At 45.2% G+C, this 27,063-nt stretch overlaps 1 protein-coding gene across 4 annotated transcripts in view; it reads left to right on the forward strand.

Annotated features, from left to right (window-relative positions):
* GCNA (germ cell nuclear acidic peptidase) overlaps nucleotides 1-25,615 on the forward strand; it is a 41,616-nt gene extending 16,001 nt beyond the window's left edge. For all 4 annotated transcript variants that reach the window (XM_005286065.5, XM_005286064.3, XM_042850998.2 and 1 more), the window contains 5 exons: nucleotides 10,232-10,397; nucleotides 16,898-17,042; nucleotides 19,078-19,216; nucleotides 22,081-22,285; nucleotides 25,246-25,615. In XM_005286065.5, coding sequence (XP_005286122.1) covers nucleotides 10,232-10,397; nucleotides 16,898-17,042; nucleotides 19,078-19,216; nucleotides 22,081-22,285; nucleotides 25,246-25,495 — 905 coding nt within the window. In that variant the 3' untranslated portion in view covers nucleotides 25,496-25,615. The remainder of the gene's footprint in view (nucleotides 1-10,231; nucleotides 10,398-16,897; nucleotides 17,043-19,077; nucleotides 19,217-22,080; nucleotides 22,286-25,245) is intronic.
* The last annotated feature ends 1,448 nt before the right edge of the window (nucleotides 25,616-27,063 follow it).

The following is a 27,063-nucleotide window of genomic DNA, read 5'->3' on the forward strand; positions in this document are numbered from 1 at the left end:
GGCAGTATTAACTGCATAGTTTTAAAAATGTGTTGTGCTTCTGACATAAACAGGACTTATGACTCATTTTTGCAGAATGTTCAGACATATCAATGAAATGAGCATGCAGAGAATTGTAGTTCCCCTAAATTTAAATTATCAAGGAACTAAAATTCTTTATTTTTGTCCATTATTTTCATAGTTATAATAAATTTTAAGCTTCAGTAATAGATTTTTAGTTTGGAATTTCATTTTAAACTTTCAACAAAATCAAAGCTAACTAAAAAATGAAAATCAGTTTCCTACAAGTATGATAGGAATTGACATTCAAAATTCATTTAAATGATAATTAAACTCCTTTACATTAGAACAGGAGTACTTGAGGCTCCTGTTCTTTTTGCAGATACAGACTAACACGGCTGCTACTCTGAAACCTGTCATTATTTAAATTAGAGCAGTCAGATATTAAAGATCAGGTGTTAAGCTGTATAGTTCTTTAGAGTTATAATTCTGCACCTATTCTGTGTTCTAAGATGCTTCTGTTTCAAGATGTATTTTTAGTTTTGTCAAGAATTCACAAATCAGAACTAACCTGCTTATTATTAACCAACTATAACTTAAGCAAATCTATACCCTCTCCTCTTCAAAAGCCCTTAAAATAGATATCTGCAGTGTACCCTTAAAGTTAACAGATAAAGGCAAATGGCACACAAGATCAGCTTCTCTCACCCAGGGGCTATGATGGGGAATTCTCTAGAGGATACTGGCAAGATTGGAGGTGCCACCACGAGCAATGCAGTCATATTGGCCTTCTCTTAGGTATTACTCTGAATTTAAAAGGACTGAAGAAAGGCAGCCACAAAAGGAGCCTTCTCCCAAAACAGTTGAAGGGAAACTTCTTGCACTAGCATGGTCTCGTTTGGATCTGCTACACGCTCTTGAGTACTGAGGGAACAGTCCCCTTTAATTGTCAACTGGAAGACAACTGGAATTGTCAAATCTTTGGATGTAGTTAGTATTTCTATTGCTGTCTATTCATATAGGGTCCTTTCTCCCCAATCACAGGGCACAGTGGTTCAAATACTTACTGATACTACTACTACAAGCTGGGGAGACCACATTTCAGCCAGATGGACAGAAAGGTTATAGTTCTGTGGGAGTGGTGCATAGTGCACTACATTGATTCTATAGCTTTCTGCCTACATACTTGCAGATTGATGAGCAGAAACCTACATGATCAGCAGAAGTAGTTGCTCAAGAACTTGGTAGCAAACATACACTTACTGTGGATGTATCTGGAAACAGACCTTTTTGCAACAAGACACATCTCCAAATATCATGTTGAGCTCCAAAATAGGACAGGCAACCAGTTCATCTTGAAGGTGTTTTCTTTTAGAATAGGGAGTAAGACTTCTTTGTTCTACACACAATTCCTCTAATTCATAGAGTTCTTAGGAAAATCAAACAAGACCAAGCCAAAATTATTCTAATTTGTGGGGCCTGAGTGAGACAACAGTAGTTCTCAGATCTTCTGTTCCTATCACAAAGGATTTATCGGTGTCTCTCTGCAATTCCAGACCTATTGACGTAGAAGAGGTTGTATTTCTAGACTCTCTCCACTCAGGGCCGGCTCAACCCATTAGGTGACCTAGGCGGTCGCCTAGGGCACTACAGTTTGGGGGGTGGTGACCACGGCGGTATTTCGGCGGCGGGACCTTCCACCGCCTCTGTAGGGGGCGACATTTCGGGGTGGGACCTTCCACCGCCTAGGACATCAGAAAAGCTGGCGGTGCTCCTGTCTCCACTCCATAAGACTTTGACAGATCTGTATATGGTCTGTTTGTTGGGTTGGAGGGAAGGTACAGGGGATTCTATTAAACTTCAGGAAACAGTCAACTTGCCTTTGTTATGATCATTAGTGGAAAATGTTCTTTGTGGGCACCTGCCATTAACATAGCCCAGCTTCAGCTGCTGTTCACTCTATACCTGAATACATAGTTCATTTGAAATTCCTGGGCCTCTCTCATATTGTCAGAAAAAGTACATCTTGCAGCCATCTCCAGCTCACACAGCTTAATTGAGCAAAGACTTCATTTAGCCATGATATAGTACAAAGATTCTTGAAGTGGTTAATGAATCCTTGGGTTAAAGAACCCACACCTAGGTTAAAGTCCCTTGTAATACTACTTAGCCCTGGTCTACACTACGAGTTTGGGTCGAATTTAGCAGTGTTAACCCTGCACCTGTCCACACAACTCGGCCATTTTTTCGATTTAAAAGGGCTCTTAAAATAGATTTCTGTACTCCTCCCCCGACGAGGGGATTAGCGCTGAAATCTACCTTGACGGGTCGAATTTGGGGTAATGTGATCGCAATTTGATGGTATTGGCCTCCAGGAGCTATCCCAGAGTGCTCCATTGTGACCGCTCTGGACAGCGCTCTCAACTCAGATGCACTGGCCAGGTAGACCGGAAAAGGCCCGTGAATTTTTGAATCTCATTTCCTGTTTGGCCAGCATGGCAATCTGCAGGTGAGTGCAGATCTCATCAGCAGAGGTGACCATGATGGAGTCCCAGAATCACAAAAGAGCTCCAGCATGGACTGAATGTGAGGTACAGGATCTGATGGCTGTATGGGGAGACGAATCCGTGGACTTCAGAAAAGCAGACTTTGACTCCCTCAGGGAACTGATGGGCAGGATCCCCTGGGAGAATAACATGAGGGGGAAAGGAGTCCAGGAGAGCTGGCTGTATTTTAAAGAATCCTTATTGAGGTTGCAGGAAAAAAACATCCCAACGTGTAGAAAGAACAGTAAATATGGCAGGCGACCAGCTTGGCTTAACAGTGAAATCCTTGCTGACCTTAAACGCAAAAAAGAAGCTTACAAGAAGTGGATGATTGGACAAATGACCAGGGTGACCTTCACCTTAGGAGGTCATCTAGTCCAACCCCCTGCTCAAAGCAGGACCAATTCCCAACTAAATCATCCCAGCCAGAGCTTTGTCAAGCCTGACCTTAAAAACCTCTAAGGAAGGAGATTCCACCACCTCCCTAGGTAACCCATTCCAGTGCTTCACCACTCTCCTAGTGAAAAAGTTTTTCCTAATATCCAACCTAAATCCAACTGCAACTTGAGACCATTACTCCTTGTTCTGTCATCAGGTACAACTGAGAACAGTCTAGATCCATCCTCTTTGGAACCCCCTTTCAGGTAGTTGAAAGCAGCTATCATATCCCCCCTCATTCTTCTCTTCTGCAGACTAAACAATCCCAGTTCCCTCAGCCTCTCCTCATAAGTCACGTGCTCTAACTCCCTAATCATTTTTGTTGCCCTCCACTGGACTCTTTACCTCTCCCCTTGTGGGTTCTAGGACGAGTTGCTCCAAGAAGCAGTCATTAATGATGTCTAGAAATTTTATCTCTGCACCCCATCCTGAGATGACATTCACCCAGTCAGTATGAGGATAGTTGAAACTCTATTTTTATAGCCTAATCACCCTAAGCATTTCACAATCACTATCACCATCCTGGTCAGTAGTATATTCCTACTGCTATACTCATATTATTCAAGCATGGAATTTCTATCTATCTTGTTGGAGTCTGTTTTTGAAGTTTTTGTTGTTGAAGAATTGCAACTTTTAGGTCTGTAATCGAGTGTCCAGGGAGGTTGAAGTGTTCTCCGACTGGTTTTTTGAATGTTATAATTCTTGACATCTGATTTATGTCCATTTATTCTTTTGCGTAGAGACTGTCCGGTTTGGCCAATGTACATGGCGGAGGGGCATTGCTGTCACATGATGGCATATATCACATTGGTAGATGTGCAGGTGAACGAGCCCCTGATGGTGTGGCTGATGTGATTAGATTAAATTCTTCTCAGCAAGTCACAAACAGTACATGTCACTTTGTACAGACCTTTGCTGCTTTGGAGCTCAGTATCAACAAAGAAATCTTCATTTGTGCTGATTCAGAAGATAAAATTTATAGGGGTTCTGCTAGCCATAAGAACGGCATACTGGTCAAACCAAAGGTCCATCTAGCCCAGTATCTTGTCTCCCGACAGTGGCCAATGCCAGGTGCTTCGGAGGAAATGAACAGAACAGATAATCAAGTGATCCATTCCCTGTCGCACATTCCCAGCTTCTGGCAAACAGAGGCTAGGGACAGCATCCCTGCCCATCCTGGCTAATAACCATTGATGGACCTATCGTCCATGAACTTGCGTAGTTATTTTTTGAGCCTTGTAATAGTCTTGGCCTTCACAATATTCTCTGGCAAAGAGTTGCACAGGTTGACTATGTGTTGTGTGAAGAAATACTTCCTTTTGCTTTAAACCTGCTGCCTATTAATTTAATTTGGTGATCCCTAGTTCTTGTGTTATGAGGAGGAGTAAATAACACTTATTTACTTTCTCCACACCAGTCATGATTTTATAGACCTCTATCATATCCCCCCTTAGTCGCCTCTTTTCCAAGCTGAAAAGTCCCAGTCTTATTAATATCTCCTCATATGGAAGCTGTTGCATACCCCTAATAATTTTTGTTGCCCTTTTCTGTACCTTTTCCAATTCCTTTTTTGAGATGGGGCAACCAGATCTGCATGCAGTATTCAAGATATGGGCATACCATGGATTTATATAGAGGCATTATATTTTCTGTCTTTTTATCTATCCCTTTCCTAATGATTCCCAACATTCTGTTTGCTTTTTCACTTCCACTGCACGTTGCGTGGATGTTTTCAGAGAATTATCCACAATGACTCCAAGATCTTTCTTGAGTGGTAACAGCTCATTTAGACCCTGTCATTTTATATGGTTAGTTGGGATTGTTTTCCAATGTGCATTACTTTGAATTTATCAACATTGAATTTCATCACCATTGTGTTGCCCAGTCACCCAGTTTTGTGAGATCCCTGTGTAACTCTTCACAGACTCTATCTGTATCAAGTTTGACACTGTGTCAGACCATAAATCAGTCAGAGAAACCCACGTATGCTGATAAGAATGTTAGGCCATATGGTCTCTTCACATTTGTGATTCGAGATGCCAGACTGTGCCTACATTATTTGCAAGGGTGGTTGAAATCCACCTGTTGCCTAAGGAGACATCACATAGACATGCCAGTTCAGATTCCACAAGAAGTTGTCATATTGTTAAATTGGTGGAAGAACCCAGATGCAGTTTGTAAGAATGTTCCATTCTTCTTCGAGTGATTGTTCATGTCCATTCCAAGCAGGTGTGTGCGCGCCGCGTGCACGCCAGCCTGAAGATTTTACTATAGCAGCGTCCGTAGGGTTGGCTCTGGCGTCCCCTGGAATGGCGCCCTCATGGCGCTGTATATAGGGGCCAGCTGACCCCCCACCCCCTCAGTTCCTTCTTACCACCGGTGACGGCTAGCTGGAACTTCGCTTGCTCTTCAGCAATCGTGGCAGTGTTCTGTAGTTCTTGTAAATAGTTAATTAATTAGTTGGTTGTTAGTGTTAGCTAGCTAGATATTAGTTGGGGGGTTTTCCCCAACTTTTTCATCGCCCCGCTGGGGCATGCCCGGGTCCCCAGGGTTCAAACTCTGTCGGGACTGCGGGAAATTTATGCCGAAGAGGGACCCGCACTTTTCGTGCTTACGGTGCCTCGGAGAGACCCATCAAAGGGATAGGTGCATTGTCTGCAGGGCTTTTCGCCCCAGGACTCTAAGATAGAGAGCAGAGACTTAAAGTCCTCCTAATGGAGGCGGCACTGCGGCCGCAATCGGATCCCGGGCCTTCCGAGCCGGCACCCAGCACTTCATCCTCGGTGCGCAGTGCCCTGGCACTGGAGATAAGCCCTGAAGCCAAGGCCCCGAAACCCCGGCACCGGAGAGAGTCGGCGCATAAGAAACCATCTTCTACAAGACGCCGCTCTCCATCACCAGTGCCGGTTAAAAAGAACAGGCCGCTGAGGGAACAATCTCCCCACCGGGACTCTAAAGGTCCGGCGCCGTCCACGAGTGTTACAGGACAACTCGCGCCGCAGACCCATCCGGCCATCCCATTGACTCCCGCCCCAGAGAGGGCAAGGTCGAGTCCAGAACGGCATAGATCCCTGGACATGATGGACGATGTGTGCCTCCCATCGATGCCGGAGGCGTTCGAGGCCGCATCAGACCTCTTGAGCCTCCTGATGCCGGCATTGCTGCACCGGTGCAGAGAACCTCCAGCTACCGCTCGGCCCCATTACCACACTAGGGGCAAACCGGCGATGCACTCTCCACGCAGCACCGCGTCAGAGGCCCCGGTGCGAGCACCCCCTCTGGCAACATTGGATAGCGTGCCTCCGATGTCCTCATATTCAGAGACTTCTGACTCAGAGGCAGACTCAGCCTGCTCCTCGATCTGTTAGAGCGGTACATCGTCCTCGCGTACGAATGCCCAACCGTACCCACCACAGTGGCACCAACAGCAGCAGTGGCAACCGCCCCCACAATGGCCATTCTGGATGCCATGAGCCTACCATCAGTCAGTGGGTCAGGCGTACGGGCCCCGTTCATGAACCGCTTCTGTTTCCTCAACGTCTGCGGCACCACCGCTAATGCCACCACCACCGTCACCGCCGTCTGACAGGAATGTGCCACAAGGGGACACGGCACCCCCTGGTCAAACAATGGCACCGACGGGGACTTTGCTCCCAACAGCGCAGGCACCGTCCAGCACTCCTCATCGTTCGGTGGTGACCCCGGTACCGGCCACGGTGCCGCATCTTGAGCCCGCACCGGCCGCGCAGCCTGAGTACTGTGTGCCGCAGGCCCTCACAGAGGGAGACGTGGTAGATGAAGGGCCGCTGCATGGGACATCTTCCTCTTAATCTCCAGATGAGGCAGTAGCGGGAACTTCAGCGGCACTGGCCCTAGAGGACAATAGGATCCTCCAACAGCTCCTTACTCGAGCGGCCCAGAGCCTCTCGATACAGACTGAGCAGATCAAGGTGGACACAGATCCAGTGATTGACATCCTGGCCCCATCAGGTCCGTCTAGGGTAGCCCTACCTCTCATTAAGACCATTACGGACACAACCCGTACCTTATGGCAAACTCCAGCCTCATTGGCTCCTACGGCCAAAAGGACTGAGAGGCGATATTTTGTTCCTACCGAGGGGTATGAACATCTTTATACACCCCCCCCCCCCCACCGGACTCCCTAGTGGTAGATGCGGCCAACCAGAGGGAACGCCAGGGTTTCCAGGGGGCTGCTCCTAAAAATAGAGAGGCTAAGAAGTTGGACCTATTCGGGCGCAAGGTATATTCAATGGGGGGCCTGCAGTTGTGCATTGCCAATTACCAAGCTATGGTGAGCTGGTATGGACACAATACGTGCTCGGCTTTGTCTAGGTTCACGGACCTCCTCCCACAGGACTCACAAACGGAGTTTTCGGCCCTGGTTGATGAGGGAAGATTGATTACCCGTGCTTCCCTCCAGGCGGCCTTGGATGCGGCTGATTCAGCCTCACGCACGTTGGCGACTGGTGTGGTCATGAGGCGCAGGGTCTGGCTTCAAGTTTCCGGCCTCCCTCACGAGGTCCAACAAAAGCCTCCATACACCGTCTTCCACAAGGACAAGGTCCAACTCAGGCCGCACCCAGCGTTCCTGCCTAAGGTGGCTTCCCCATTTCACATGGGTCAAGACATTTTTCTCCCTGTGTTTTATCCGAAACTGCACTCCTCGTCTAAGGAGCGCAGGCTGCATTCTCTGGACGTTCGCAGGGCTCTCGCGTTCTATATAGAAAGGATGAGATCCTTCAGGAAGTCGACCCAACTTTTCGTCGCCGTGGCCGACAGTAGGAAAGGGCTCCCGGTCACGTCACAGCAGATCTCAGCTTGGATCAGAACCTGCATCCAGGAGTGCTACAGTCGGGCCAATATACCAGCCCCGCCTATCGCGCAGGCCTCTTCAGCCGCGTTCCTGGCCCACGTCCCGACGCAGGAAATTTGTAGAGCGGCCACCTGGTCCTCAATCCACACCTTTACGGCGCACTACGCCATCACACACCAAGCCAGGGAGGATGCTGCATTTGGCCGTGCAGTCCTCCAGTCTGCAGTGACCTCCGATCCCACCACCTAGACTCGGGCTTGTGAATCACCTGCTTGGAATGGACATGAACAATCACTCGAAGAAGAAGAAACGGTTACTCACCTTCTTGTAACGGTTGTTCTTCGAGATGTGTTCATGTCCATTCCAATACCCACCCTCCTACCCCTCTGTCGGAGTATCGGCAAGAGGGAACTGAGGGGGTGGGGGGGGGGTCAGCTGGCCCCTATATACAGTGCCATGAGGGCGCCACTCCAGGGGGCACCGGAGCCGACCCTATGGACGCTGCTATAGTAAAATCTTCCGGCTGGCATGCATGCAGCGTGCACACACCTGCTTGGAATGGACATGAACAACACATCTCGAAGAACAACCATTACAAGAAGGTGAGTAACCGTTTCTTTTCTCCAGCTCTATCCACAAACATATTTGTAATAGATGCCTTCAATCTGGGATAGGGAACTCATTTGAACCATCACAAGGGCTAAGAACTGTGGGCCTGTGAGATAGTCACCTGTACATCAACATATTAGAACTCAGAGCAGTCTACCTAGCATGTGTGACATGTCTTGCGTTGATTGAAAGGAAGACAGTTTCGGTAATGGCAGGTATTACCACAGTGCTGTTTACATAAACAGACAGGGATTAGCCAGATTTCTCCTTTATGCCAGGAGGTGATTCACCTGTGAAACTTCAGCAAGTAACAGTCATAACTCTTCATCTGCTAGGATTACAATATATATTGTTGGATCCTCGGACAGTTTTCTGACAGTGATCAAGACTCCATCATTCAAAGAGTATTTTGTGACTGGGGTCATCCAAACATAAACTTGTTTGCCATGGAAAAGAACAGTGTCAAATCTTTCTTTGAGAGCGGATTGGAACCCCCGTATCTTGAGCAGATGCAGTCCTCATGCTGTGGACTCCAGGGGTGATGTATGCATATCCTCTAATCCCTCTGATTCTAAGGGTGATCAGAAAAAAATTCAGGACCTTTTTCTTTCCTTACACAGAGCTCTTCTTCGGGTCTCTGAAATTTGTAAAGCAGCATCTTGGGGATCAGCACATCCAGTTACTAAACATTATTCTTTTTAAGAGGCATCTAGATCTGATGCCCATTTTGGTAGAGCTGTGTTGCAATCCTTATTTAAGTAGATCTGAACGACCACCACCTTTATATCAGTCACTGCTTGCAAGAATGGAATATATGTGGACAAGCACTCAGAAGGAAAAAGTTACTTTCCTTACAGTAACTGTTGTCCATGTCTATTCCACAACCTGCCCTTTTTTCATGCTTTTGCAAAGTCCTATACCTTCTAAATCCTGTATTGGGCAAAGCAACTGACACAACTGACCCCACTCTGCCCTTTATGCCTGTGGGTGGAGGAGACATGAAGACACTCAGGGCACAGGGACAGACCCAATGGCTACTGCTGGCCAAAAGAATCTGAAGTCAAGCACATGGGCATATGCACACTAAGGGTGGAATACATAATACCTGCTGTAAGGTAAGCAACGATTTTTCAACTAATCTGGCACCACAAGCTCTAAAATGTCTTAAACATAATCACATTGTTATTCTATGGCTTCTCTAGAGGTCAGAATTCAGATTGTTTGAGTGCATTACCTGTGCACTTCCATAACATGTTTGGTTTACTATTAAGTGCAACTATTAATCAGAATATCCTGGGTCTATAACACCTTGGTTTTGGGATAATTGCGTCTGTTGTCTATTATTTTTAAGTTTCTGATGCCTGCTTTTGTCCTAACTCCATTTTAATGGTGTGTGTGTGTGTGTGTGTGTGAGAGAGAGAGAGAGTGAGAAGATTACAAACTGCTTTTTGCATCTGATTTGAACTATGTTAATGTTCTGCAGATCAAAGAAGATTTTTCTGATACTGAAGTAATTTTTCTAAAGAATATAAATATACCAAGTAATATTTTTGGCAGTAGTAGAGGAGCTCTAGTTATTGAGACAGTTATATCATGTTTGTCAACTAATAAACTACTTTGGTGTTTTGAATCTTGTGAATATACCCCAGACACCTCTGAAGGTGGGCATATTGAGTGAAGAATGCACAGTTTACTGTGTAGTGGTTTGTGGTCCTGTTGCCAGTCTCTATATTCTGTATTCGTTGCTGGAACTTCATGATATTTGGTTAAATTGGTTGTTTAATCTTTTGGTTTGTATTTGCAGAACTGGGAAACTTCAAGCCTCCTTGTGACAGTGCACAACACTCTGTTAAGAAAGAGAGAATCGTGACACCAAAGTCAGAATCCTCTTCATCTAAAGAAATGCCTTCTCTGAAGGTTCCTAAGAGCGCATCAGTCTATTGTGTACATTCATCAGATACAGAGGAAAGGTAGGTCTTTCTCTTCTCCATCTTTTACTGTCTCCTATGAGTATAACAAATGGGTCAGGAAATGCTGGTGAGGTTAGAGGCAAAGCACTGCTGTCATGTAGAGTAACACTCTGGAAATTTATCAGGCTACAAAAGTGCTTGCTCTGCAGTTAACATAAAATTACAAACCTTGTTCTTTGAGTGCTTGCTCATGTCGATTCCATTCTAGGTATATGCATGCCCACATGCGCAGTCATCAGAGATTTTTGCCTTATTGGTATCAGTAGGGTCGGCAGTGGTGTCCCCTGGAGTGCCGCACTCATGGGTCAGTATATTAGGTGCCGCCAGGCCAACACCCTCTCAGTTCCTTCTTACTGCCCATGACGGATGGTTGGAGCAACTTTTTCCCCTTGCCTAGGAAGTAGTTAGTGGTTCTCTCCTTTCTTCTTTCCAAAACCTCATAAGTTGGAAGAAGAGCGCAAATTGCACTCTCTGGACATCAGGAGAGCCCTGGCCTTTTATATCAAAAGGACCAAGCTGTTCTGTAAGCAGACGCAGTTGTTTGTCGCGGTGGCGGACAGGATGAAAGGTCTTCCAGTGTCTGCCTAGAGAATTTCATCCTGGATCGCTTCCTGCATCCATTTCTGCTATGATCTGGCAAAAGTGCCTCCACCAATAATTGAAGGTTTCAGAGTAGCAGCCGTGTTAGTCTGTATCCGCAAAAAGAAGAACAGGAGGACTTGTGGCACCTTAGAGACTAACAAATTTATTAGAGCATAAGCTTTCGTGGACTACAGCCCACTTCTTCGGATGCATATAGAATGGAACATATATTGAGGAGATATATATACACACATACAGAGAGCATAAACAGGTGGGAGTTGTCTTACCACCTCTGAGAGGCCAATTAATTAAGAGAAAAAAAACTTTTGAAGTGATAATCAAGCTAGCCGAGTACAGACAGACAGTTAGATAACAAGTGTGAGAGATTCAATGTTTGTAATGGCTCAACCATTCCCAGTCCTTATTCAAACCGGAGTTGATTGTGTCTAGTTTGCATATCAATTCTAGCTCAGCAGTTTCTCGTTGGAGTCTGTTTTTGAAGTTTTTCTGTTGTAATATAGCCACCCGCAGGTCTGTCACTGAATGACCAGACAGGTTAAAGTGTTCTCCCACTGGTTTTTGAGTATTTTGATTCCTGATGTCAGATTTGTGTCCATTAAGGGTTAGGCTGCCACTGCTATGGGTACCCGCATGGCCCCACAATATGCCAACATTTTTATGGCTGACTTAGAACAACGCTTCCTTAGCTCTCGTCCCCTAACGCCCCTACTCTACTTGCGCTACATTGATGACATCTTCATCATCTGGACCCATGGAAAAGAAGCCCTTGAGGAATTTCACCATGATTTCAATAATTTCCATCCCACCATCAACCTCAGCCTAGATCAATCCACACAAGCGGTCCATTTCCTGGACACTACTGTGCTAATAAGCGATGGTCACATAAATACCACCCTATACCGGAAACCTACTGACCGCTACACTTACCTACATGCCTCCAGCTTCCATCCAGGACACACCACACGATCCATTGTCTACAGCCAAGCTCTAAGATATAACCGCATTTGCTCCAATCCCTCGGATAGAGACAAGCACCTACAAGATCTCTATCAAGCATTCTTAAAACTACAATACCCATCTGCTGAAGTGAAAAAACAAATTGACAAAGCCAGACGAGTACCCAGAAGTCACCTCCTACAAGACAGGCCCAACAAAGAAAATAACAGAACACCACTAGCTGTCACCTTCAGCCCCCAACTAAAACCTCTCCAGCGCATCATCAGAGATCTACAACCTATCCTGAAAGATGATCCTTTACTCTCACAGATCTTGGGAGACAGACCTGTCCTCGCTTACAGACAACCCCCCAACCTAAAGCAAATACTCACCAGCAACCACACATCACTGAACAAAACCACTAACCCAGGAACCTATCCTTGTAACAAACCCCGATGTCAACTCTGTCCACATATCTATTCCAGTGACATCATCATAGGACCTAATCACAACAGCCATACCATCAGGGGCTCGTTCACCTGCACATCTACCAATGTGATATATGCCATCATGTGCCAGCAATGCCCCTCTGCCATGTACATTGGCCAAACCGGACAGTCTCTACGCAAAAGAATTAATGGACACAAATCTGACATCAGGAATCAAAATACTCAAAAACCAGTGGGAGAACACTTTAACCTGTCTGGTCATTCAGTGACAGACCTGCGGGTGGCTATATTACAACAGAAAAACTTCAAAAACAGACTCCAACGAGAAACTGCTGAGCTAGAATTGATATGCAAACTAGACACAATCAACTCCGGTTTGAATAAGGACTGGGAATGGTTGAGCCATTACAAACATTGAATCTCTCACACTTGTTATCTAACTGTCTGTCTGTACTCGGCTAGCTTGATTATCACTTCAAAAGTTTTTTTTCTCTTAATTAATTGGCCTCTCAGAGGTGGTAAGACAACTCCCACCTGTTTATGCTCTCTGTATGTGTGTATATATATCTCCTCAATATATGTTCCATTCTATATGCATCCGAAGAAGTGGGCTGTAGTCCACGAAAGCTTATGCTCTAATAAATTTGTTAGTCTCTAAGGTGCCACAAGTCCTCCTGTTCTTCTTTCCACCAATAATTGTAACCACCCACTCGACTAGGGCGCAAGCCTTGGCGGTGGCATTCCTGACCCAAGTGCCTATTCAAGATATTTGCAGGTCCGCTGCCTCATCCTCCATCCACACATTTATGTCTCATTATGCACTTACCCTGCAGGCCCAAGATGATGCTGGCTTCGGTAAGGCAGTGTTGCAAGTCGCACGACCGTGAACTCCAAGCCCACCTCCAGGGCTACTGCTTGTGAGTCACTTAGAATGGAATCAACATGAGTAAGCACTCAAAGAAGAAAAAAGTTACGTTACTTACCTGAACTGAGAAGGGTGTAGGGTTGGTGGCGCCTAATATACTGACACATGAGTGTGGCACTCAAGGGGGCGCCACAGCCAACCCTTCGGATACTGCTAAGGCACCAGCCGCCAGGGGGAGGAGCCCTAGGGGGGCCCCTGGCACCAGCTGCTCAGGCAGTCCCCGGGGCCAGCCACATCGGCTGCTGCTCGGGCGGTGCCCGGGGCCACCAGAACAGCAGCTGGTGCGGCTGGCTGCAGGAGCCACTACAGTAGCAACCGGCGTGGCTGACCCCAGGGCTACCCAAGCAGCTGGCCCTGGAATCTGTGACTTCCGCAATCTCCATGACAAACACGGAGCCCTAAAGATGGACCCTTGAGTCTCTGGCTACTGTATGCCTTTCAAGAGCTCTGATAGAAAGGGTTTTGAATGACTTGAACCATCCTCATTGCTAAACCCTGACCACTCCCTGATAGGGTCTGGGGGTCAGATTCTGAAAGGCTTTTTCTGAAACCATCTTTTCCTCAGTGCTGTGGGAGCCTCCATTCCAAGGCAAACTTGTGGCACCATTGCATCTGTGGGGTTTTCAGTTCATAGAAATGTTTAATACTTTCTATGAACATACTAAACTTTGTCTCAGTCGTGTGATATTGAGTTCCACGGATTACTTGTGCATTGTGTTTAAAAAAACAATTGTTTTTATAGGTTTTAAATGCACTTTCTTGCATTGAGAGAAGGTAAACAAGTGAACCTTATTAGCTTCTCTATAGCATTCATTTAAATACCTCTCTTATATTCCCTCTTATTGCCTATTCTCTAAACAACCCTAATATTTTCAGTCTGACCTGAAATGGAAGTCTTTTCACACCGCTAATCATTTTGTCACCTGTCTCTGAACTGCCTCTTTTTGCTGTATCCCTTTGGAGGCAGGGTAACTGAAACTGAAGAAAGTATTTTAGGTGCTGACATACCATTTGATTTATATAATGATATTGGAACTTACTTATAGATTTTAAGACTTAAAGGGATCATTATGATCAGCTAGTCTTTCCTCCTGCATAACACACACCAAAGAACCTCACACAGTAAACTCTCTACTAATTCTATAATTTCTGTTTGAGCTATATAGTTTATCTTTTAGAAAGATATCCAGTCTTAAGTAAAAAAGCTTCAAGTAATGGAGAATCTGAAGGTAGGTATGTTCTTCCAGTGATTAATCACTCAGGTTAATCACACTGTTTAAAAAAAAAAAAAAAAAAAACACCTTATTTTTAGTCTGAATTTGTCTAGTTTTTGCTTCTAATCCGTGTTCTGCCTTTGCCCTTTAGATTAAAGAGCTATCTATTATTAGATCTTTGTTAATCCTCTCTTGGATAAACTATTTATTTTATTTATTTAGTCTCTCACTATAACGCAGGATCATACTTGTTCTTCAAGTGCTTGACCCTCTGTGTAGTGCACTACAGTTTTGCGCATATACTCTATGTGCCCAGGACTGGAGATCTTTTCCCTAGGAGTGTCAGTTTGCTCTACTTGGGCACCCGCACTCTCTTTGTGCTTCACACCGAGGGTTTTAAGGGGGAGCTGCCGGACTGCTGCCATCTTTACTTCCTTCTTACCACTCATTATTTAGGATGGAGCATCAGTGTTCATGCTGACTTCTTCAGTTTTTTCCTGTAAATAAATTGTGAATAATTTTTAATACTTAGCTTTAATTATTTAGTCTAGTTAATTGGGAGGTATTTGGGGTTCAGTTCACTAAAATTCGGAGGAGCAATTCCTGTTTAAAAAAAGGCATTTTGCTTCTTCCAGTGGCAGCAGGGAAAGGGTTCTAAGGATCCTCCACTTCAAAAACTGCATCAACTGCCACAAGCTCTTCCTGGTCACAGTCTACTATGATGTCTGTCTGTACCGCCTGGGGAAACCCACATCCAGACCAGGCGCAGCAGGACAAAGCAGTCAAGAAAGTTCCAAGTCTGAAAACTCCTCATGGAGAGGCCCATGAGACCATGGACAGCTGACAGGAGAGACACCCTCTCCCCCCAACCCAGTACATTGGCCTGAAAAAGGTAGGAGCAGCCCGTTGAACTTAGCTCCAGCCAGTTCCAGGCCTCTACACCCTCTCCCAGCTGGCTCCAAGAAACTTGAGCAGAGCCAAGGCAAATGGGGAGGGAAGGGAGAGACAAGCACTCCAATAAGGGAAAGAGGGAGCTCTGTATCCAAGCCCTCGAAGAGGCAAATGTCCCCATCTCATACCAAGCCAGGAGAGCCCTCGTGCTCTGGAGTGGGACTGTCTGACCACTGTGCATCTGCCAGGAGTGCAAAACAGTATGGCATACTCCTTGAGCAGACAGCTCTCCACATAACATGTGTGGCAGCTGCACAACCAAAATCTACAGGACGTGTTTTGGGTGCGAGGGTCTCCAAACCACAATGCTATGTGTGTCGAATATGAAGAAAAAGTGCAAAGAGTTCTGCTCCAGAGGGGGTTGCCTCGTGGCCGGACCTACTCTCACAGGATCACTATCGGTTGCTGCACCCGAACCGTGTCTCCACCTCACAGCTTGGATGATGCGTGGCTGAATCCAGAGGAACAAGCCTGCTCTAGTCAGGTACAGCACATGCCCTTGGAGAGCAAAAAGCCCTCCACCATAGCAACTTACCTGGCAAAGTGGAAGCAATTCTCCTGCTGGGTGTCAGAACGGAATATCTCCCCGACCCAGTCATCTCTGCAGTCCGTTCTGGATTACCTGCTTCACTTAAAGCACCAGGGCCTTGCCTTATCTTCGATTAAGGTTCACCTGGCGGACATATTGGCCTTCCATCCCCGCATCCAGGATAGATCGGTATTCTCTCATGAGATGACTATCCGATTCCTGAAAGGCCTTGAAAGACTCTTCCCACCGGTCTGGGACCCGGTCCTCCACCTTGTCACCAGGCTCATGGGCCCGCCCTTTGAGCCTCTAGCTTCTTGTTCCCTTTCTCACTTGTTGTGGAAGGTCGCATTCCTTGTAGCTAGAATGCAGGAGACCCTAATTCAAGTCCCTGCTCCAAGGACTATTTATTTATAAAAAGCGCAACAATTTCAACAGAAGAGATTGAGACCCAGCCCACACTACCCCATAGCCCAGTGGCTAGGATACTCTCCTTCGCTGTGAAGGACACAACTTCAAATCAATTACTTAACTTATAGTATTTTTTCTTCTGAGATATTATCATCCGTGTGGATCCCACAACCAGCCCTTCATCCCCACTTTTTCAGAGTCCTTATTATCTGGGATTCTGAATTAGCAAGGGAACTGAGGAATGGTTGCAGCTGCTCTGTCCTTTATGCCCTTAGGTGTGGGGTATAAGGACATACATGGTGCAGGCATGGCTGACTGCTGTTCAAAAGATTCTAATCTCACATGCCTGGGGAACGTGCACACCTAGAATGGGATTTACAGAAACTTCTCAAAGAACCATAGTTACTATAAGATAAGTAACCATTCTTTTTCATAAGACTTCTGCGACAACAAATGTGCTTTTTTTGCCGCTGCTTTTCATGCAGGTGGAATCTGTGTGGAGTGCCAGGCTGTTTCTTACAAGAGTTGTCAAACCCAGCATCCCAATATGTGAAAAATTTCAGGAAAAAAAAGGATGAGTTGACACAGAAGCTCTACACTCTTTATAACAACACCATCTTTGAGCAAAAGGTAACTTTTGTAAACACATTTCTGGACAATAAAATCACTGTTATCCTGCTAACTAGCTTTCTCTGTGAAACCATTGCCCTTTCCTTCTAGCTCACTAACTGGGATGAAGCTCAGCCTTGTAACAAGGTGCTTCTATTTGAATCAGGTCAAAAATGTGAGGGTTTTAAAAAGGGATTTATCATAGGTTTACTCTGGGAGTTATCAGACTTTCTCAGTGTGAATTATCTCTTAATAGTCTTGTGGAGAAAAACCTCCTGATCCATTCATTACTGCAAGGACACAAACTCCCTTCCCATTCATAATCATGTAACATCCCTAAGTAACTATATCTGTTGCTTATATGGAAAATTGATTTTTAGATGCCTTGGGTGAATCTGGTCCCTTATGATTCTTATATGTCTAGATAGTTGTATAGCCCCCATTGCATTGGAATGCTTCTCTTACTCTCATGTAGCAGTGGACCCTAATTGAGGCATATTAAGCTGGCTCCTACTCCTGTAAAAGAAGCTGGAACCAAAGAGCCCAGCACCACTTGATCAGCCAGCTCTCTGCAGACCAGAAGTGCTTGCCTGGATCATAGTTTGGGAATTGCTGCTGTAGGCTCTCTAACTGCACAGGTTACCCAGATGATTGGCACTTGGGTTAGCCTACGCCAGCATTTTGACAGCAAAGCCAGACTCACCTTACTGAGTCCTCACTGTTTCTGCACTCACTCATGTGTATGGTTCTCTGTACTGAGATGCTCTAGGAGACTTTCCCAGTCAATTACAAGAACTTGTCTGTCCTTCATGGGGAACTGTGGGAAGGATATTGGAGGATTATCAGAACTTGAGTGATGTTTGCCTGCATCCTATCTGCAGAATGGACGGGGTCCAGGGCAAGTGAAAGGGAAGCCTAGGTTTTAATCTATACCCCTACCTGTATAAACTATCTTGCATTTAAAGCACCTCCAAATTCAGATCAAAAGTTTTTCTTGTGTGGATGGTAGAGGAGTTTGGACTAAAAACCAGGTAAGAGTTCAGGTTAATTGTGCAGTGAAGACCTGCACTAAGCATACCAGCAGTACTAGAATCCTGAAAGAGATGGTTCCTTTCTGCTGCTGTTTTGGAGCAACAAGAGATCAGAGATTAAGTAGTTTGATAGGATTAGAAGAAATTATACATCCTGGCAAGGGAAAATTGATGAGATTTTAAAAGAGGTCTGGATAAACTGGGGACAGGTAGGTCAAATGATCTTATAAAGGGCTCCGCTTTAATTTGGTAGCTAAATATTTGAAAGACAGCTATTAAGCATCAGTGAAGGACGTTTAATACCTCCTTAGACAATCCCCTGGGGAAGGTTTCAACCCCCATTGTGTGTTCAGAGAATTGTTTTGGAAAATAGGGGATAAAACTTTAGATCAGGGATCTTGATAAGCAGGTTGTGTGAAAGAGGGGATGGAGACATCTCTCTCTCTGAATACCCGAGGAAGAGATTGTCCAGCTGACCAGGGCAGGGAGGTCATATAAGGACTTGATTTCTAGAAATGTGAGATTTTCCTTCTTTTCTCTGTACTCTTACTTAAGTGGTATAATACAAACAGTTCTTTCTTGGTTTACTACCATTTTCTCTGCATTTAATAAAACTTTTTAAAGAATATTACTATTGTGTGGCTGTTTCATACTCTAAAGATAGTGAAGTTCTTCAGCCTCTAAGGAGAGGTAGAGAAGGCAAAGTGAGTTTCTCAGATCTAACTTCCCACTGTCTCTGTCTAAAGAGTATGAACAAAGGTGTCCTTTCCCACCAAGGTGTGTTGTGAAGGGCTGTGGCGGTATACACACACAAGGGCAGAAGTTTAAGGACCTGAGGAAGTGAGATGAGCTGGTGGTGATGTGGTTCCAGGGGGTGTGGATGGAGGGGCAAGCAGGGGCACAGGCCCCCCCAGTAATCATCAGGGGCCTCCGGGGGTGAGGGAGCCTCCAAAAGGGGTCAAACTTACATTCCTGCACATGCCACTACATGGTTCAAATGCACTGTTCCATTTTTTTTTTATCAGTTGCCAGAGAAAATGGAAATAGTCTGGAACAAAAAGATGCGGAAGACAGCAGGGTACTGCGTCACTGGACAAACAAAAAGTCCTGAGGTACAACGTTATGCTCGGATAGAGCTCTCAGAGAAAGTTTGTGACTCTGCAGGTAAGGGAAAGAGGATATTGAATATTAAATAAGGGGAAAGAATATTTATTTATTTCTGTATAACAGCTCTAAGATGCAACCTTTCCTATCCATCCACACAGCTAAAACTTTTATCCAAGCTCTCATCATCTCGTTCTGGAAACTCCCGCCGAGCCTCACACACAGAACCCCTCAATGAGCCCCATTCCCCCCGCACCTGGACCACCCCGATGAGCCACCCCAACCAGCTGCACCTGGATCCCCACCCCACTGAACCCCATTCCCCCACACCCGGATCCCCCATTGAGTCCCCCACACCCAGATGCCCCCGCTGAGCCCCAACCACCTTCACCTATACCCCCCCCCGCAGAGTCCCATTACTGTTGTACCCAGAATCCCCCAACAAGCCCCTGTGCATCCAGGCACACACACCCCCTCCCCCCCAGCTCCTGGATCCCCCACTGAGCCGCTCACACCCAGATTGCCACACACACAACCCTTTCAATCCACACCTGGATCCCCCCCACCCTAAACCCCTCCACACTTGGATCCTACCTGCCCATACCTGGTTCAGAGGGGCAAGGCCCTGGGATGTTTCTGGGGCAGACCCGATCCTTGCGCTGTGTCAGGGTTGGGTGCAGCCTCACCACTGAGTCTGTGTCCCGGGGGGGAGCTGTGATCTCCCATCTCTGTGCAGCCAGTGACCATTGCTCCCCAATGCCATGCTGGAGCCTCCACATTTATTTAACAAATAAAATTTGCAGAATTTTAAAATATTGTATGAAGAAGTTTTAATTTTTTGGCACAGAAATTTTAATTTTTTGGTGCAGAATGTCCTCAGGAGTAATTTATACTTTATCTGTCCAGTGATGGATGCCAAGATGGCTGCTTCTTCTCTCCGTATATCTTCCCAAACTCACTGTTTTGTCCCCAGACTCAGGATAATCTCATGATGTTTTTTCCTGTCTGTGGATCTCCCATCCCCTTGCTGATTCATATGTAAATAGGGTTTCCATTGTTTTTGGTCACATCTTGCTTAATTTAATTGGAGATGTGTAGATACTCCCTTCCCTCCTTTCTGGGGGAAAAACTGTTTCTCCCTGTGTTTTGGTCACAGCCTTTAAAATATATCATCAGTAAGTATCCACAATTCCTCATATAGTGCTAATGCAGACACTTCACAATGCTATTAGTCGTCATTATGTCACAGGCTTTCATAAAAGACATTACTCAATGCACTTTTTATAATACAGCAATATTATATACAATCAGTTGATTCAATTGCTTATCATTTGAGGGGCAGACCCCCATAAGAGGCTGTCTCCCCCACTCGCTAAGTTGATGGCTTTGTTGATCTTTTATCTAAATGCACTTTCATTATCTCAACCTGATGACAAACTACTATACACTCATTTGTTTAGGGAAGATGGGATTATGCATTGCTTGCCAGCACATTTTAAAACCATAATTCTAACATATATCCATAACTCTTTATACACCCCATATACACATTACTCCTGGGGGAATCCTGTGCCTAAAAATTCTGCGCATAACATTTTAGAATTCTGTATATTTTATTTGTCAAAATAACACAATATAATCACTCCAGATTCAATTATTTTGGTAATTTATTTCTAAATACATATCAACAATACAGACAACAGCAAAAAAGATACCCCCCAAGAGTAGAGCGTTAAAGAAGCCCCTATGATAAACCAGTTCCAGTTGGGGGCTGCTGGAGGGAAATGTGTAGGGCTCCCAGAGCCCAGACACCTGCACTCCCTCCCCCTCCCCCCCCCCCCCATCCCAGCCACAGAGCACCCCCAGCCCAGATATGAGCACTCCCCTTCTCCTAGAGCCCAGTCACGGGCACCTCCCAGCCCACGCACCAGCACCCCCCCTCCCCCCCAGATCCCAGCCACAGGGCACCCCTGGCCCACACACCAGCACCCCCCTCACCCCAGATCCCAGGCATGGAGCATACTCAAAGCTCAGACACCACCACCCCCTCCCCCCAGATCCCAGCCACAAGGCATCCCCCGGCCTAGACACCAGTTCCCCCAGAGCCTTTAATCCCCGCAGCTTCTTTACTGTCCTGCCAGGGAACACAGGTGGGGCAGTGCAGTCCCTGCCCTTCCTCACCCTTTGCCAGAACTGGGTCTCCCAGGCCCTCTCCTGTCCCCGGGAGAATAAGGATCAAGCAGAGCATGCAGCCTCCAGCCCACGCACCCTCCAGCTCCGCTCACTGCAAGCTGGGCTCTGCAGAATCCAGTGTCCCCTAGTGGTGGCCACTACTTCTGCAGCCCCAATTCTGCGGGGGAAAACAGGGAATTCTGCAAAATTCTGCATTGTGCAGTGGTGCAGAATTCCCCGAAGAGTAACACACCATGTAAGAATTTTAATGATCAGTGAGCTATTAGCTTTCGATTGATATATTACATGCCACCTTTTGGGTATATATCATGACAACAGTGGGTTAGATGTAGTATGTCAGGCCTGACAAGAGTTGCTGACAGAGTAGTGAAACACCAATGGACCACTGTGTCACAGTCAGTAGCAATCAAAATTTGTCATCTGACATTTACTTGCTGGCTCCTGTGTTTAATGTGGTTTTAAAAACAGAAACCACAACACAAGTGACTCATTACAGTTAGTCTCCTCAGAGATACTAAAGACATGGAAACCAAATTACCTTCTCAGACTTGGGCCAGAATAGTGGCATTGTGTGGGGAAGCTTGGAATAGTACTGTCCATGTGGCATCTTTTACAGTCTTCAGGGCTGTCAGTCTAGTACTTGCAAACACTAATAAAGCCAGTGAAGAATGAGAGACCTGACTTTTTAATGGCAGTGTTCTTAATTTGTCTTCTCTCCTGACTTCCCCAAGACCGGCTTCGAGACACATTGATCCATGAGATTTGCCATGCAGCCACTTGGGTAATCAACGGAATTCGTGATGGCCACGGGCAGTTTTGGAGATTCTATGCTAAGAAATCAACTGTGGTTCATCCAGAGCTGCCAGTGGTGACACAATGCCACAGTTATGAGATTAAATACAAGTTCACTTATAAATGTTCTCTGTGCAAAAACACGTGAGTAATATTTACTTGCCTTTGGTCATCTGTTAACTTTGTTTTCAGCGTGTCCACACATTAAGCTTAGACCTTTAACTCTTAAAGAAATTTGAGAATTAAAGGTCTCACCTCTATGAACTGAACTATTTTTTATTGCCTCGTTTTCCCTCTTCTATTCCCACAAAGAATCCCAAACTGATCCTCTTGACACTGGCTTCCAGACAGTTTCCCTTGCAGACCCATATTACTCCTGGGGGGATTCTGCACCAAAGAATTCAAATTCTGCAATATTCTATATATTTTATTTGTCAAAATAATGCAATATAATCACACCAGTTTCAATTGTTTTGGTAATTTATTTAAACTACAATACAGAAAAAAGTCACAATAACTATTCAGCATTTCCTAAACACATTTAAGTGAAGTTACAAACACTTGGTAACAATATCCTGCATTCCAGTTATAATCTTGAATTTTCATTTAAATCACATTACAGAACACCAAACAGCGGGGGGGAAAGTAGAATGTCATTTTAAATTGCTCAGACTTTCACACATGAAAGTCATACAGTTTTGCTAATCATTGCCCTGCACCTGGCTGAGTACTTTGGGAAGTGCTTGGTTCTGATTGTCCTGACATTTTATTGACTGCTTGGTAAAAAGTGAAAAAGCACATAGATCTTCCTAGCTGAGGATTCCCTAACTGTCATTTATAATAAGACTCCTTTACATCACTCTGGCAATGTAGGGGCCTGAAAGCTTTCACAGGTTTTAATGCTCAGGGGGGAATTGACTGAGAAATGCGAACAGTTAACTAACATGAGATAAATTAACCATCAACAGCAACTTTAACAACTTTACTACACAGTCAGGGTGCTACATTTGTGCCTCAGAGAATGAGATCAATTAACTCAGGCAGGCTGCTTCATTTGTGCCTCTAGTCTGCCTCCTGCATAATAAAAAGCCCTACTGCCAGGGAGCTGCAGTCGTAAGAGAGAGGGACACAGGGCTTGTCTACACTGGCAATTTACAGCGCTGCAACTTTCTTGCTCAGGGATGTGACAAAACACACCCCTGAGCACAGCAAGTTTCAGCGCTGTAGAGGGCCAGTGTAGACAGTGCACCAGCGCTGGTAACTACACCCCTCGTGGAGGTGGGTTTTTTAGCGCCCACACAAGCCACGTTAGCGCTTTAACATTGCCAGTGTAGACTAGCCCAGAGTGTGAGTGAGTGTGTGTGTGTGTGTGTGTGTGTGTGTGTCTCTCTCTCTCTCTCTCTCTCTCTCTCTCTCTCGCTTGTTGGCACACATACACCTCTTCCCCCCCCCCCCCCCCCCCCCCCCAGTAATCATGCAGGCACGCAACGCCCATCCCCCCTCCCCTGTCTCTGAGGCTGCTCCAGGCATGCTGGAACAGACGCACTGCCTGGGCTGCTGGGGAAGAGGCGCGTGTCCCCCAGCAGATTTTTTTTGCGTTTTTCTGTACAGGGGGCACAGAAAAATGCGGGCCATATGAATTCTGTGCCCCATATGGGCGTAGAATCCTCACAGGAGTACCATATGGAATTATACTTATGACAGACCTGCCTCCCCCTGCTGGCACTCTTTTAATGGCTTAATTGAGAACAGATAGTTGGGAGGCAGGTTGTTTTTGAGTTAGCAGTATGGGAAATCAGTGAGAATTTGAGATAACTTTCAAGGCCAGAAAGGGACATGTCAGTCATCTAGTCTTACCTCCTGCAAAACACGAGCCAGAGAATGTCACCTATTGATTTCTGCATCAAGCCCAGAACAGAGTGAGCAAATGACAAGACTTGTTCCAGGCAAGGGTCCCCACCCCCACTCCCTCGATGCTGGCACTCTCATGCACTGCACACTACAGCTGTCCCCTAAAAACCCTTAAAATCAAGCCATTTCATAATTGTTAAACTCAGTTTGCTCAGTCGCCAACCTACAGGCACACAGAGTCTGGTAGCCACAACCCTTAGTGGTTGGTGTTCCACATACTGCTGTCCTTTGGCATAGAGGGTTTTCTTCTGGGGTACTCAGACTTTTCAATATTTCTGACCCCTTTGATCCTCTGAGGGACACACCTAACTTTCCAATCTTGATTCCTCATCTTCCCCTCAGCAACTATTATGCTTGCTACATAGAGACGGTAATAGTAGGACAGTATTAAGGAAACAAGATAAACATTAAAATCAAGTTCATGTTATGAGACTACTTGGATCTCTCCTTACTTCTCTATTAGGAGTGTAATGCAGGAGCTCTGATACACTATGATCTCACCTTTTACCAAGAAACTTATTTGAAACACAAGCAGAAAAATTAATCTGCTCATTGGGATTGTCAAAACTTCTGTTTATCCCACTGTAAGTGATACAGAGCTGGTGGGACCACTGGGATGTTTAAAGAAGATTGATCTGAGATCTAGAATATGTATGGTGGGGAACAAATTCAACAGCAGGGACCTCAGCTTCTGCAGCACTTCAGTGTGGCAGACTGAAGTTCTGCACAGCTTCATGTAAACTTAAAAATTAGGGTTTTTTTTAATTGAACTAAAAATTAACATGAATATCACTGAATTCCTTGTTGTTTGTTTTGGTATTCAACTGAACTTGCTTTACTCTGTTCATATATTCTTTTAATGTTCTGTTAAGCTTTGTATTACCATCACATAACATTGTAGACATTATCAGGAAGAAACTGAAGGTTCCACCTTGGCAGCTGGATAAGGGATGTTTAAGGTTTTTTGGCAGGAAAATGTGGACAGTGATCTGAGACTGCATGATAAAAATCACTAGTTGAATATTCCTGCTAAAATGGTCAGCAGGGGAATAGTAATGTTGCCATTTAGGTTATATTTAGGTGTCAGAGTTAATGTACACTTGATCTGAATGTGACCAATTTGCACCTCTGAGCTATTGTTCCAAGGTGTCTCCAGACTCAGGCACTACACTGACTTTTTTGTTTTATTTTAGGATTGGGCGCCATTCCAAGTCACTGGACACAGAACGCTTTGTGTGTGCACTCTGTAAGGGACAGTTAGTCCTGTGCCAACCCACACGGAAGGATGGTACTGCAGCTAGAGCACAGCTAACACCATTTGCAAAGTATGTGAAAGAAAACTATGGATCTACTAAAAAAGAACAGTGTGGGCTGAGCCATGCAGAAGTCATGCGTAAGCTCAGTGCTGAGTTTGCTTTAAAGACTAGGCTCCTAGATTCCTGAATGCCTCTTGGGATGTATACACTGGCCCCTGTGCTATGTAATCATTGTTTGTACCATTAGAGAAAATAGCTAGGTTCTGGTTGGTTAACATTGAAGATCTATTAAAGGTTTCTAAGCATCTGCTGCTGTTCTGTGTTCCCAGGAGCAGTGCTTGTGTAATCCCCTGCTGCTGCACTCAGAAGCAGGTGAAACACTTTTTTCTGATGAATCCCAGTTAAAGGACAAGGTGATATATGTAACTTTAGGTCCAGGGCTGCCCATCCATCCCCAGGTCTCCTTAGTGAGGATCAAGAGCATCTGTTTGCTTATTAAATTTTCATTCTAATTTCCCTCCAGCCACTGAGATTTTATAAAAGTTAAAATTGGAAGGGGGGGAGGACTAACTTGGAGCCTTTTTAACCAATGTTTGAGAGAGAAAACTGCATTTGATTTAGTTCTAAGAAAGACCCTGAGCCAACTGCCTCCATCAGACTTCTGATTGAAACACTTCTGTAACATATCTTCTCTTCTCAGATGATTAAATCAGATTTGTAATATTAATACTTAGACAAAAATCTACCTTTTTTAATTCCTTACTGGTTATGATTAATAAAGATTGCCTTGAAACCTGGTGTGCCTCCTGGGAGTGCAGGCCAAGGTGAACGATCCAAATTTTAGGTCATTTTGCAGACGCAGCCACAACCACCCCTTAAAAAGAAAAACCCAGCTTTTCTTAAGGTTGACAGATTCTACCAAATTTATGCACAGAGATAGGGATCTAATGAACTTATTTACTCAACTAATGTACCTCAGCTAGTGTATGGCACTCTCTAACCCTTTGAGGGAGTAATTAAAAATGGTTTGCACTGAAGCTTAGCTCAAGATAGGGTAGGCCCGTTATTCCTCCCCCCCCCCCCCCATTGAATAACAGAAAATGCGGAAATGGCAGAGGTGCTTAATGACTTCTTTGTTTTGGTTTTCACCAAGAAGGTTGGTGGCAATTGGACGTCTAACATAGTGAATGTCAGTGAAAATGAGGTAGGATCAGAGGCAAAAATAGGAAAAGAACAAGTTAAAAATTACTTAGACAAGTTAGATGTCTTCAAGTCACCAGGGCCTGATGAAATGCATCCTAGAATACTCAAGGAGCTGACTGAGGAGATATCTGAGCCATTAACGATTATCTTTGAAAAGTCATGGAAGACGGGAGAGATTCCAGACAACTGGAAAAGGACAAATAAAGTACCAATCTATAAAAAGGGAGGTAAGGACAACTGGGGGAATTACAGACCAGTCAGCTTAACTTCTGTACCTGGAAAGGTAATGGATCAAATAATTAAGCAAACATCTAGAAGATAATAAGGTGATAAATAACAGTCAGCATGGATGTGTCAAGAGCAAATCGTGTCAAACCACCCTGACAAGCTAACAAGCCTTGTGGATGGGGGCAAGCGGTAGATGTGGGATATCTTGACTTTAGTAAAGCTTTTGATATCATCTCACGTGACCTTCTCATAAACAAACTAGGGAAATAAACCGTTCCCAGAGAGTTATCAGTGGTTCACAGTCATGCTGGAAGGGCATAACGA

Source organism: Chrysemys picta, chromosome 9 (genome assembly GCF_011386835.1).
Source record: "Chrysemys picta bellii isolate R12L10 chromosome 9, ASM1138683v2, whole genome shotgun sequence".
Classification (NCBI taxonomy): domain Eukaryota; kingdom Metazoa; phylum Chordata; order Testudines; family Emydidae; genus Chrysemys; species Chrysemys picta.